Source organism: Montipora foliosa, chromosome 11 (genome assembly GCF_036669935.1).
Source record: "Montipora foliosa isolate CH-2021 chromosome 11, ASM3666993v2, whole genome shotgun sequence".
NCBI lineage: Eukaryota > Metazoa > Cnidaria > Anthozoa > Scleractinia > Acroporidae > Montipora > Montipora foliosa.
Genome location: NC_090879.1, coordinates 661,918 through 674,417, shown reverse-complemented (window position 1 = coordinate 674,417; position 12,500 = coordinate 661,918). Strand labels below are relative to the sequence as shown.

The 12,500-nt window shown below is 41.1% G+C and overlaps 1 protein-coding gene, 1 long non-coding RNA gene and 1 pseudogene across 2 annotated transcripts in view; 2 read left to right on the top strand and 1 right to left on the bottom strand.

Annotated features, from left to right (window-relative positions):
* The window catches only part of LOC137975559 (pro-epidermal growth factor-like), a 9,569-nt gene extending 8,400 nt beyond the window's left edge, over positions 1-1,169 (bottom strand). The window contains exon 1 of the mRNA XM_068822673.1: positions 1,064-1,169. Within this exon, the coding sequence (XP_068678774.1) occupies positions 1,064-1,169 (106 nt within the window). The remainder of the gene's footprint in view (positions 1-1,063) is intronic.
* Positions 1,170-1,449: 280 nt separating this feature from the next.
* LOC137975558 (uncharacterized protein PF3D7_1120000-like) lies at positions 1,450-2,314 on the top strand (annotated as a pseudogene).
* An 8,120-nt stretch (positions 2,315-10,434) lies between these two features.
* Positions 10,435-12,061, top strand: LOC137977821 (uncharacterized). Its single transcript, XR_011117889.1, has 2 exons — positions 10,435-10,733; positions 11,946-12,061. It is a non-coding gene; the product is annotated as an uncharacterized lncRNA (long non-coding RNA).
* The last annotated feature ends 439 nt before the right edge of the window (positions 12,062-12,500 follow it).

Sequence of the window (12,500 nt, the reverse complement as noted above, 5' to 3'; positions counted from 1 at the left end):
GATCTCGGCTAAATGAGCCAGCCGGCAGCCTAACAGGGCCAGACCTGCTCTTGTATAGACCTTTTCGGCAAAACGGTGCATGCTGGGTAATCAGGATAAAGGGCATGATGAGCTTATAGCCTTCGGAGTAAGAATGACCGATCAAAGTTTTATTGCGATGGTTTGTGAACGAAAATGTACCGTTTCTCATGAAGTTTTCTCGATCAAATCAAGGCGAGTGTTTGATTCTATGCTTATTTATCAGTACGAGCTGTGTAGAAGCTGTTCGAGTCCGTGAGAAAATTTGTCGTTAACATCGCGAAGTGCGGCCAGTCACGCAATTGACGCTTCGTTGTTCCAGTCAAAATATTTCTTCAAGAGTCGATTTTATCGCTTTTCGAGTTATCTTTTTTCTCTCAGATGGAAGATAGGGCTTTCGAAGACTTTCTGGATTGGAGCGTTGGTCAACTTTAGTTTTATTTCAGGATGAGAAGAGGAAATTCGACAACAGGAAACAAGAAAGACCGAGCAGTAAAGCAATTACCTGTGGATTTTGAAATTAAAACCCACAACTCCCTTAGTATTTCGTTAATTCTCAATGGTAGCGTAATAACAGATCATTTCACCACAACAAGATTATCCGAATCCTTCGGCGAGTAAGTCAGAACTTGGTCCACATGCAATCTCTCAAAATAAGAGTAGGCCTTGTGTGCCTTACGTTTGCCGACACAATCGGTGTCAGAGGGCTTTGTTTCAGAGAACATAGTGAAGAGCGGACTGATCGCTGTACCAAACACTTTCATCTAGATTTCGTGGATTTTCAATACCACACTTACTCAGAAGTCTGTTATACTCTCTTTCTAGCCGATCGAAAATCAACTATCAGGTCGTTTGACTCGAAAGCAACAATAACGCGTGCAGCAAGATCTTTCTTGTTTGCTGCTGTCGACTTTCCTCTTCTCATCCTAAAGTAAAACTAAAGTTGGCCAACGCTCCACTCCAGAAATCTTCGAAAGCCTTATCTTCCATCTGAAAGAAGAAAAGATAACTCGAAAAGTGATAAAATTGACTCTAGAAGAAATACTTTGACTCAAACAACGAAGCGCCAATGGCGTGAGTGCCCGCACTTCGGCATATTCATGATAACTTTTCTCCATTTCACGGACTTGAACAGCTTCTACACAATTCATACTAGTAAACTAGTAGTAATCTCTGTATGCTGGCGATGAAAAGGTGCAAGAAGGTGGTGTGGCCATTATGATGAGCAAGCGAGCACAGAGAACCCTCATGGAGTGGACCCCGGTGAGCGAATGGATCATTACAGCTAGATTTCACTCCCGCATCAGGAGGCTGTTAGTGGTACAGGTCTACGCGCCACACAACGAGAGAGAGGAAGAAGAGAAAGACCACTTCTATGAAGAACTGCAGCAGACGATAGACGGATGCAAAAGAAACGATATTGTGGTAGTGATGGGCGACTTTAACGCTAAGGTGGGAGGAGACAACGAGGGATACGAGAGTTGCATGGGGAGACATGGGATGGGAGACAAGAATGACAACGGAGAGAGGCTGTGATTTTTCTGTGGCAAATGGCCTGGTCATCACAGGAACATTGTTTCAACACAAAGATGTTCACAATTAAGGCAACATGGGTCCGGGCAAACGGGAGAGTGAAGAATCAGATTGACCATCTTTTGATCAGTAGGTGGTTGAAATCTGCAGTCCTCGACACTAGAATGCAGAGAGGGGCCGATGTCAACAGCGATCACTACCTCGTCAGGACTAAGATTCGGGCTGAAACTCAGCAAGTATGCCAACATGAAAAAAGTTTAAGCTCAGGCTCAACACGGACAAGCTGAAGGATAGAGACACAAAACGGATGTACTGTGAGGCAGTGGGGCGGAGGTTAGAGGAGAACAGAGGAGAGGAGAGAGAAGAGGTAGAGGAGTTGTGGGAGGCACTGAGGAAGGCATACGTGGAGTCAGCGGAGGAGGTCCTTGGGTTCCAAAAAGGAAAGAGCAAACCCTGGATCAGTCAGCAAACGTGGAAGGTGATAGACGAAAGGAAGGAAATCAAGACAACGTTGGACAGTACTAAGTCAGAGAGGATACGGAACAAGATCAGGGAGCAGCATAGGCAGAAGGATAAGCAGGTGAAGAGAAGCGTGAGAGAGGATAAGAGGAAGTGGATGACAGAGAAGGCCCAGGTAGTACAGACAGCAGCAAAGAAAGGGAGAGCTAAGGAGTTGTACGACATCACCAAACAGCTGAGCGGTAGCGGGCCGAGGAAGACAGCGGCGGTTACCAACAAGGAGGGAAGACTTCTCAAGAGTTAGGAAGAAAGGCAGGCAAGATGGAAGGAGCACTTTGAGGGAGTCTTGAACAGGGAGGCACCACCAAACCCACCGACAGATGAAGAAGTGGGGGAGGGGGAGCTGGATATCGACACGGAACCACCAACAGAGAAGGCTGGTGCAAACTCTCAAGAATGGGAAGGCACCAGAAATCGACCAGATAACAGCAGAACTGTTGAAGGTTGATACAGAAAGCACCTGTGCGGAACTCGGGCACCTCTTTGACCTGATTTAGCGGGAAGATAAGGTGCCGAAGCAGTGAAAACAGGGCCTGATATCTAAGATACCGAAGAAAGGGAATCTACAGAAATGTAGAAACTGGAGAGGAGTGACACTGCTACCTATTTCTAGGAAGGTGATGGGAAAGATTCTTATTAGCAGAATACAAGACGGTGCGGACCACAGACTGAGGAAAGAGCAGGCAGGATTTAGATCAGGGAGAAATTAGTCAAAAAAATAGGGAACATACGGAAGATACGAAAGGGATATCTTTGTTTGTTTTTCGAAATTAAGTGAATTTCAGATTGAAATTGGAGTTTTTGTGGGGAATATACGCTAACTCCTAGAGACACCGAAGACTCGCTGAGCTCCACATTTTAAAACCATATTTTAATGTTTACTTCTTAAAAACCTCCGCAATACAATTAAAACGAAACAGAACATAGCCACAGCCCCACGATAGTCGTCACACAACGTTCTCATATGCTTGTTTTCGAAAAATTGTTTTCAATGTTGTTGTGTTTTTTTTTTTTGTGATATTGGATTCGATCCCTTGATGTCCGAATAGAATTAACTAGCAAGTTCCCGTGCGACTCTGACTTTACTACAAACCGTTTGTAGTAAAGATAGACAACAACATGACATCAACACGAGCAAACGAGCAAATGCGAACGTTGCGTGACTACGTGACTACGTGACGATCATACAGTTTTTTTTTTCCCTCAAGAAGTAAACATTACAATGCTCTTTTAAAGTGTGCAGCTCAGCAAGTCTTCAGTGTTTCTGGCAGTTGGCGTATATTTCATAAACTCCAATTTCAGCATTTTCGTATTATCTTAATTTCAAAAAACAAACTCCGATTTTCGGAAAAAATAAGTCAGATGCTCGCAAAAACCGCCTTCGATTTTAAAACACACGCAAAAAATAGTAAAACAAAGTCCGATTTCGAGAAAAACGTAAGATGTCCCTTAAGAACTTTCATAGCTTACGGTAAGTTCCTTAATGTTTTTTACTAATTTCCACCATAAATGAAGGACATGTCGGTCATTCGAAAACAACAGTACAGGAGAATAACGAAAAAAAATGGGAAAAAGAAAAGGCACCCCGACCCCGGCCCCGGCCCCGCGTTTTGGCTACTACCAAACAAAAAGTTTCGCGGTGGGTTGATGGCAAGAACTCGACAGCAAATAGTTTGTTGAGCAATAGCTGTAAAAGCACAGGTGAATGCAAAACGACGATAAAAAGGTTCAATGAATTCACGTGACCAAGGTTTTCTTGACTACCGCACAATGACCGTGAACGAAAGTTGCCCGAAGCGTTGAGATAAAATAGGCCAAAATTAAAACGACGAGAAAAAATATATGGTCTAGAACGCCCTCGTGAGCCGGTAACGATGTTAACCGTGTAATGTTATTCTCATAAGATGCTGAAAAAAGTACAGGGGTGCAATGATCTGACAATCAGGGGCACCCAACGAATCTGTTCCTCGCATTATCTGTTCCCCAGAGGAATCTTGCTGGCTGGCAAAAATACAGGTGTTTCGATGAGCTGGCTGGGAAATTTTGTTATTGATAGAGGTTTTGCCTGGGAATTACTGACTGTTTCTAACATTTCAACCCGAGCTGGCTGTAGTAACTCTGAAGACTGAGGACGACTAAAAAAAAAAAAAAAAGAAAAAAAAAAAAAACCTGTTTTGTTCCGCTTTTGTCGCTTTTGTTCGGTCGTTTTGGATCGAGGAATTTGAAAGCCCGCGGAATTCCTGGCTGGGAAATAAATTTGATCAGCTGGCTGGGAAACCAACCAATTTTATCTAGCTGGCTGGGAAATTTCTTATGTGTCTTGCTGAGAAAAAGGAACAGATAATGTTTTCCCAGCAACACTGAAAAACACCTGAAAATGCCTTAATAACATTTATTTTCATTAACTGGGGTATAATAATACATTTCACAACAAATTGGTTCTTGGATGCCCCTGGACAATGACACTTGATCTTATCTGAAAGTTCGAGAAACAATTTCCTTTCGTAGACGCCATCTGCATCGTAATGCGTCCCTTTTTTCAATCGGAATAGTCATTTAACGGAATCCTGACAATTCATCATCTTAGGAGACAAAATCTTTTATACGAATCGTATGAACACGAATGAATTTCGACCCGAAGGCAACCCAGCTACATGCAATGTTTGTGTATTTGATTTTGATTTGTGTATTTGGCAAGAAAGTCGTGTTTTAGAAATCCATAGCTGAGCAACATGAAATGGTTGGCATTACATCTTATCAACTGTGATGACCGAAGGGAAAATATCGGTCGGGTGTCACGGTTCTTTTCGCGCTTCTGCGAAAAGCAACTAAGTCTACAGATCGCAACTCCGCCTTATCATACCATGTTGGCGGTGCGAATTCCGGCGTCTGTTTCCTAGAAAACACACAAGCACACAGCTACCTAATGTTCTGTTACGTAGTATCAATAATATTGGCGGGAGATACTTTGAACAAATCGAAAAAAATTCGTTCACCTTGGCGAAACTGAAAAAGTTAAAATAGCAATGAAAAGTATGATATGCGATCACACATAGAACCAGTGCTTTTCGCATGACGGGATGCCTGTGATCACTATGGCTACCGATTTACCACATGAAATCGAGGCGAAATGCCACCCTGCCAGCCAGTCCGTCGAAAACCTCAAAATCAACTGGCATCGAAAGTCGCGTCATTAAAAAAACAACAGGAGAAATCTCGAAAAACGGCGAAAATAGTATGCGTTCTGCCGAACGCAACAAGCATGCAATCAAACACCCACCTTGATTGGTCGAGAAAACTTTATGAGAAACGGTAAATTCTCCTTCACAAACCATCACTATAAAACTTTGATCGGACACTCTCACACCGAAGTCTGTAAGCTCATCATGCACTTTATCCTGATTACCAATGCACCGTTTTTCCGAAAGGGTCTATGAGAATTACACCGTCTGACATAGTTTTTCAAATTTTTACGCATGCCAATCATTTCTGGCAGTTGACCGTTCCGCTGAACTAGGTTTCTTTTCCGCCCACCTTATTACCTCAGAGATATCATAAATGTCTCGCTAAACTCGTTTTCTCGGTCTGTACGGTACTTTGAACTGATCCTCGCTTAATCCCGTTAATTTACGGCCCAAGCGCGAAATCAACGGAAAAACACTCGGTCCGTAACTTATAGTACGGACTCAGTTAGTAAGAGGTATGTATTAGTATAACACGAAAAAAACTTACCTTTTACAATTGAAGCAAATGAAAGAACGATTAACAGAATGGTCAACTTCATGTGTGAAAAAATACCTGAAATATTCAATGAAGAAAGCACTTGAGAATAGAAGATTTCTTTCTACTCTGGTCCGGCGTTGATTTTGACAAAGAACAACCAGCCGATCGTCATTTGCCGTCCTATGGCGTTAATTTGATCGTCCGTGATTAAAAACCTCGACCTCCCACGAGCACGTAGTTCCTAGTCGATAGCAGAATGCTTCTCGCTGATCCTCTCTTAAAGCATTGGCAGAAATATTACGTGCCTATGTGACCCTATCTGGGGAAACCGGGCTTAATGAAAACTGCGTTGAAGCGTTTTTCCATTTCAACGCATTTTGGGGACCGTATACAAAACATGGACCCCAGGTCCATGGACCACCACTGTGGACCCGGGCCATGGACCCCTTTATGGACCCGATCCATGGACCACCCCTGTGGACCCGGTCCATGGACCCCTTCATGGACCCGGTCCATGGACCACCCCTGTGGACCAGCTCATGGCTACGATCTGTGTCACGGCATTTAACATCCATATAGACTACCTTTTCCGCAAAAAAACAGAAACACCCGGCTATGACATCAAGTTTGTTTCTTGAGATTTGTCATCGAGCTCGGGCTCTGGTTCGGGCTCCTGCTCTCATTCTTAACAGGAATACAGGGCTGTTGTTCGTTTATGGTTGTGGGCTACTGATTTAAGCAATTGTCTCTTATAGACACCTATATAACATCTATTTCAAATTGGTGGCTCCAAAGTGATTCGTCTATAACCCGCACTTCAAATATACATTCATTTCGTTCATCGAGTCCTTCACCGGAAAAAACAAGCCCAACAAATTGACCAGTGCGCCCAACCGTCCTCACATCGCAGGGGTCATGTGTTCCACCTGAATTTTTCACGTCTCTATAAGAGAAAATTGCTGAAATTGTCCAGATAAGTGCGATCGAGGATCAATTCTCTCTCTCTCTAAAAGATTTTTCTCACAAAATCAGGGGTGGTCCACAGGGGTGTTCCATGGACCGGGTCCATGAAGGGGTCCATGGACCAGGTCCACAGGGGTGGTCCATGGATCTGGGGTCCATGTTTTGTGTTTTTGGGTTGCACGTCACGCAAGTTAAAACATAAACCGCTTACCATTTAAGAAATTGAGTTAAGAAATGGAAAGGTTACACGGCAATAAAGCCCTTGTTTTCTGGTGATTTTACCAAAAGGGTGAATGACAGGAAAATGCCGCGTTCATAGCTCGTTTTCCTGTTTTTGAAAACGCGCGGAAAACTCGGTGTTCACTATTGGTTAACAGAGGTAAAATAAGTTGTTCTCACCTAATTTTCCTCCCCAAGGAAAATAGGTTTTAACAGTGTGTTTTCCAGCACATTTTACCCCAGTTATCCGGAGCGAGAAAACGAGACGTTCATTGTATGTTTTCCTGAAGTTGTAAACGTAATGAAAACATAGCATTCCACAATGGTTTTCCTACAGGAGAATTACACCGGAAAACATGCTATTTTGCTGAGTGTTTTCCCCTGTTTTCCGGAGCGTTCTAACATGGTATTTTTCAAGTGTTTTTAGGTTTGGGAAAACGTAGTGAGAACGCGATGTTCAACGTCCATTTTGCTACAGGAGTGTTTCACCGACAAACACGCTGTTTTCCTGAGTGTTTTCCCCCGTTTTCGGTAGCAATCTAACACGGTATTTTGCAAGTGTTTTTTGAACTCAGGCTGAGAAAACACCGTCAAAATGTCAATTTTCCGATGAACGGCCGGCATGGCTGAGCACTTTCGAATTCCCACAGACCAAATGAGTGTTAACATGATGTTGCAGAGAATTTTCCAATGAGAGCTAACGACGTAAAAAATTCAGATGTTCCGCCAGCAGAGGTTTTAAATGAGTTGTAAATTGAGATAACACGAACGAGATAACACGAAATTGAGATAACACGAGAAGAGCGCCATACTACCAAACACAGGTCGCCAACGCTTGAGTCTCGCAGTGGCATCTACGCACGTTTTACGCCACCTATGCTGTAGAGGAATTCAAGTTTCATTAGTACCGAATCTATAAACGACAACACACTTTAACTTTCGTGTCATTCAGAGTTTGATTTCAGTCTGAACTCGTACAGTGGGCCGTGCAGTAACCTTGCCTGTTGCGCGTGCGCGAAATGTGATTGATTCGTTTGCAGCTAAACCACAATGAAAAGAGAGAGAGTCAAGACGCAAATATATAAGTTCTCGTTCAAATTGCAACAATAAGATCGGCCAGAGGGTACAAGGTTTGCATCAATACGCGGCAGCGTTCATGGGTTTGTGCTCGGTGCGAGTCCTCACATGCAACCGATCCCAGAATCTGTAATCTTACGTCCTGTCGAGACACTAGGGCCCTTCTGCTGTCTTACGCTTTGCAAATGGTGAGTTGCGCCTCCAATGTAGGCCCCTGAGAGAACACTAGGGCTGATTCTAGAGTTTTTGGTTTGATAACATTCTTTCATTTAAAAGCCATTTTTTAAAATTTGTTTGTATGTGCTTCCCTTGTCTTATAAAGCTTGTTGGGCCGAGCGTTGTCACCGGCTTTTGCTGCTAGTAGACGGTGTCGATATCGATAGCGTTACTGTTGACAATGATAGTACACAGAAGGAAAAAAGTAAATTTATAAACGTAACTAAACGTACGGATGGCTCCGGTACGATGAAGGGAAAACACTTCATGTATTGTGATGTTTGCCCTAAGTAAAACAAGAGTGTGCTCAACATGAATTAAGCCAATTTCTTAAGCCTCAGAGTCGACTTTATAAACTAAATGGTATTGAACTTCAAAGGTGAAGCTGTATTATTATACTGAATGTCTCAAATGGGTTTAAGTGATCATTTTAAACGGAATAAATAAAATGAATTAGCGGTTCATGATTCCGCTAAGATGTATGTAAGCTTTTTTGGGTAGTATTTCTTAACTACAAACTGTGTTTTGTTACTAGCTTTGTATTATTTTAACGAGATCGAGCACTCTTGTTGAGGGACATAACATAATGTGTTTATTCAAGATGCTGTGAAATAAAATCAGATACAAAATACATCTTGAAAAGGAGAAACAAGAGGTTGTCCCTGTGACATTTTCCTTAAAAAAAAAAAAGGGACATATTGGTTTGGTCTAGGACTCATTACTTTTTATGGGGTGAGTGCCAGGGACTCACTCTGACAATTTCTAACAAAAGCACTGCTATCTACACAATGTAGCATATTAAGTGAGGGAAGGGATTTATTAGAGATGAATAACCACATGAAATCCACCATGAACTACCTCTAAAATAATATAAATAAAGTCAGAAGTGATAATATGACCCAACTTTTTTAATTCTGCTGAAAAAAAAAACACCTTGTCACTGCTGTGCCCTTAACTTAACATCATCATGCATTTTCATATAACTTACCAAGTAAAAGCATTTCATATTTCCTGTATATTTCAGAAGTAATGTTATTTTTTTCGGTTCCTTTTTGCCTGTTATTGACATCTGTAGTGGGGGATGGTGTTCTGATATTTTTAAAGGGAAGTAATTAAAAATGACTTTGGGATAAGGTAAACATAGTTGAAAAAATTATACCAAATCAAACAATATAGAACTATTTTATTAAGTGCATGACAGCACCATAAAACCAAACATCTCTTCTTAATGAATGGAGGCCCTTATTTACATTTTTCATGATGTCGAATCAGGCAATCTGGTTATGACTTTAAAGGAAAAGATAATCATAATAAATCATTAGTATCACCCAACTAGTGGACTAATTCAAATCCTGCATTTTAATTGGCTTTGCTACTAGAGGACCATTGAGTCCTCGAGTAACAAAAAGCCTGATGCTTGCTTTTGTAAATACCCCATTCGGCTTTGCCTCATGAGCTATTGACCCGTAGCCCTTGCCGGATACAAGTCTAATTGGTAAATAACTTACATGGTTCACGGTCCTACTTTGCTCAGTAATTGTCACATCCCATTTTAAGAAAACCCTAAAATAATGTAATATAATAATTTTTACACACTACGTTTGTCATTTTAGCCGATGACAGCCAGAGCAGTTTCTCTTTCACAAATTTGTTGACCACAAGCACAAAGTGACTTTGTCCTTTGAACTGGTATAAAAACAAGCTGGTCCAAAAACATCAAGTTCCGTACACCAAATGAGCCAAACTGGTTACTCCCAGAACATTTTCGTCCTCAAAGTATATCTCCCCCACTTAACAACTGCAGTTGATTCTCTGGACTGGAATAAAACAGGCTGGTCCAAACACTTTAACAAAAAAAAAAAAAAAAAAAAAAAAACTGGCATTCCAAATGAATGGCGCTTAGGATGCACTGAATACCAGTTGACCCTCGCAATGAAAAATGCCTATCGCCTGTCTTGCAAATGAGACTGGAATGATTTAACCTTCACGCAGTGGCGAAAAAATGAACGAATCTTTCCTGGTCGGACATCACCACATCGTATTCCGTCGATTTTTTTTCAGGTGGAGGGCGTCTACTGACTACAATAGTGTTCGAAACTTCTCAAAAATTATTTGTTGTTACATGCAATACGTTCTGAGACTTAGCAAGCCGCTGACAATCATTACCGTAGGTTTGAAAATAGAATGCATGGACAGAGCTGAAAAACGACTGCGCATGCGCCAGATAGGGAGCACAAATCGTGCATGAGACGCGAAGTCCATTTCGATCGTTTGATCTCGTCTTCTGCCTGTGTCACTTTATAACTCTTGACGGTGTGAATTTTGGAAGTGAGATCGTGGTGATTTAATTTAAGGAGACACATCAGATCTGTGTAATATATTTGTGTGGAATTTTTGGGCCTTGAGATCCAAACCCAGTTACATTTGTTTGGGAATATGCGCTGCAGAAACTAACGGAGGCTACGGTGAGTGTTCCAATTTGTTTTTGAAGCATGAAGTGTTCACAACGTTTGGTTCAGTTTGCACACTAGGGTATTGCCCATGCAATCTCTACAGTTTTCATCAACAAGATAATTTGGGCAGGGTTTTCTGAAATCACCTTTACAATCAATCATACATGTATTTACAATGCGTTAATTAAACGTAACATGTTCTAAGAGCATTATTTGAAAGTTGTCAACCTTCTCCTTGAACCAAGGCAGCAGTTCATTTAGAGTGCTGCCACTCTGCAATAGCCACTTAACCTCCTGACTGCCCCCATAAAGGCAGCTGTCTAAAAGAAAACACCTTGCCAACTTGTGAAGTTGGAATGAACACAAGTACTGGCCAGAACTACACAGAAAATATTGAAGGTCTTTGTCCCTGTCTCAGGGCATTTCTTCAATGAAAAGGTAAATTGGTTGCAAGACTGGCCTCTGAGATTACACTCAGAAGAAGTTCTAGTTGCACAGTAGTGTGATCAATAACATTGTTTAATTTATTGCCATAGTGAGGCTTGATTACAGAATCATAAATACTTGCCCACCAAAATACCCTGTGCAATCAACTGATACACCCATGTTCGGGAGACTGTTGGCCTGTTAATTAATGGAACATCGATATATTAGGAAAAGAACAATTTGTTAAATAAAAGTACAAAGTCCAGGCCCTGCTTCCTGTTAATCCTAGGATTATTGACAGGGAAATACTGCTTCAAAGTGGCACCCGAGTGACTTAATTGTAGTCTAGCTTCCACAATCGCCAAATAATAATGATTTATCATTATTGTAATAATGCAACACACTTGGTGTCAACATCTATGTCAAAACTTGGAAGATAGTATTTTTCTTTCCCCCTTGACTGGCCATTATTTGCAAATCTATGTTCAACCCAATGTCCAAGGCAAAATTATGGTTAGACTCAAAAAATTTAAGAACATGTGTTAAGGCAAACAGTTAAGGGTCATTGGTTTATGTTTGGTTTATAGTATGTTTATATGGTTAGCTCATCATGTTTTCTTTGTCTTGGTTGTGTAATAAGAATGACTTTTTGTACTAATTTTCACAGCCCCCATAAAAACTGATATGTGCAGTTTCCTGTGTCTAGGAAAATAATAATATCATTATGATATTGTAGATTATAGCATTGTAATATGCATCTCATGGACAATAACATTCATTTTCGTTTTTTGTCCTTAGGGAGATGGATCCACCTGGTATTATTTGCGGCAGTTTTGTGAAATATTAGCTCTAAAAGGAGCGAGAAGAAATTCAGCCTTTTTTTCTCAGCAATAAATCACAATAATCTTATTGAGTTCACTTTGTTCATGTTGGTAGTGTGGAACAAAAGACTGGATAAAGTCACTGAGAAATCCAGACAATGCTGTTGAGTTTTAAGCAGTTTCTTTAGTACTCTTCACATTGTCAAACTTTTCAGTTTCTTCTTAGAACTGAATACCAGTCCTTAACCTTTTTTCAGTTATGAACTTTTAGGACCAGCACAGAGCTTTAAGATGCCACTTTTTTAAATGTTGTAAAAATGGGGACAACATATTCAAGCAAAAACATCACAAATGCATGTTGTTTGCACCTGCACGCAAACTTTGCGAATGCTTTTGATCTGATGAGTTGCCAACCCAGTAATGCTTCAGATACATGTAGTGACGTCGAAACCCAGAACACCTTCAAACACATTCGATGACAAGTTGTCAGAGAAAAAATTAAAATAAAAAACAAACATCTTCTTGAGCATTG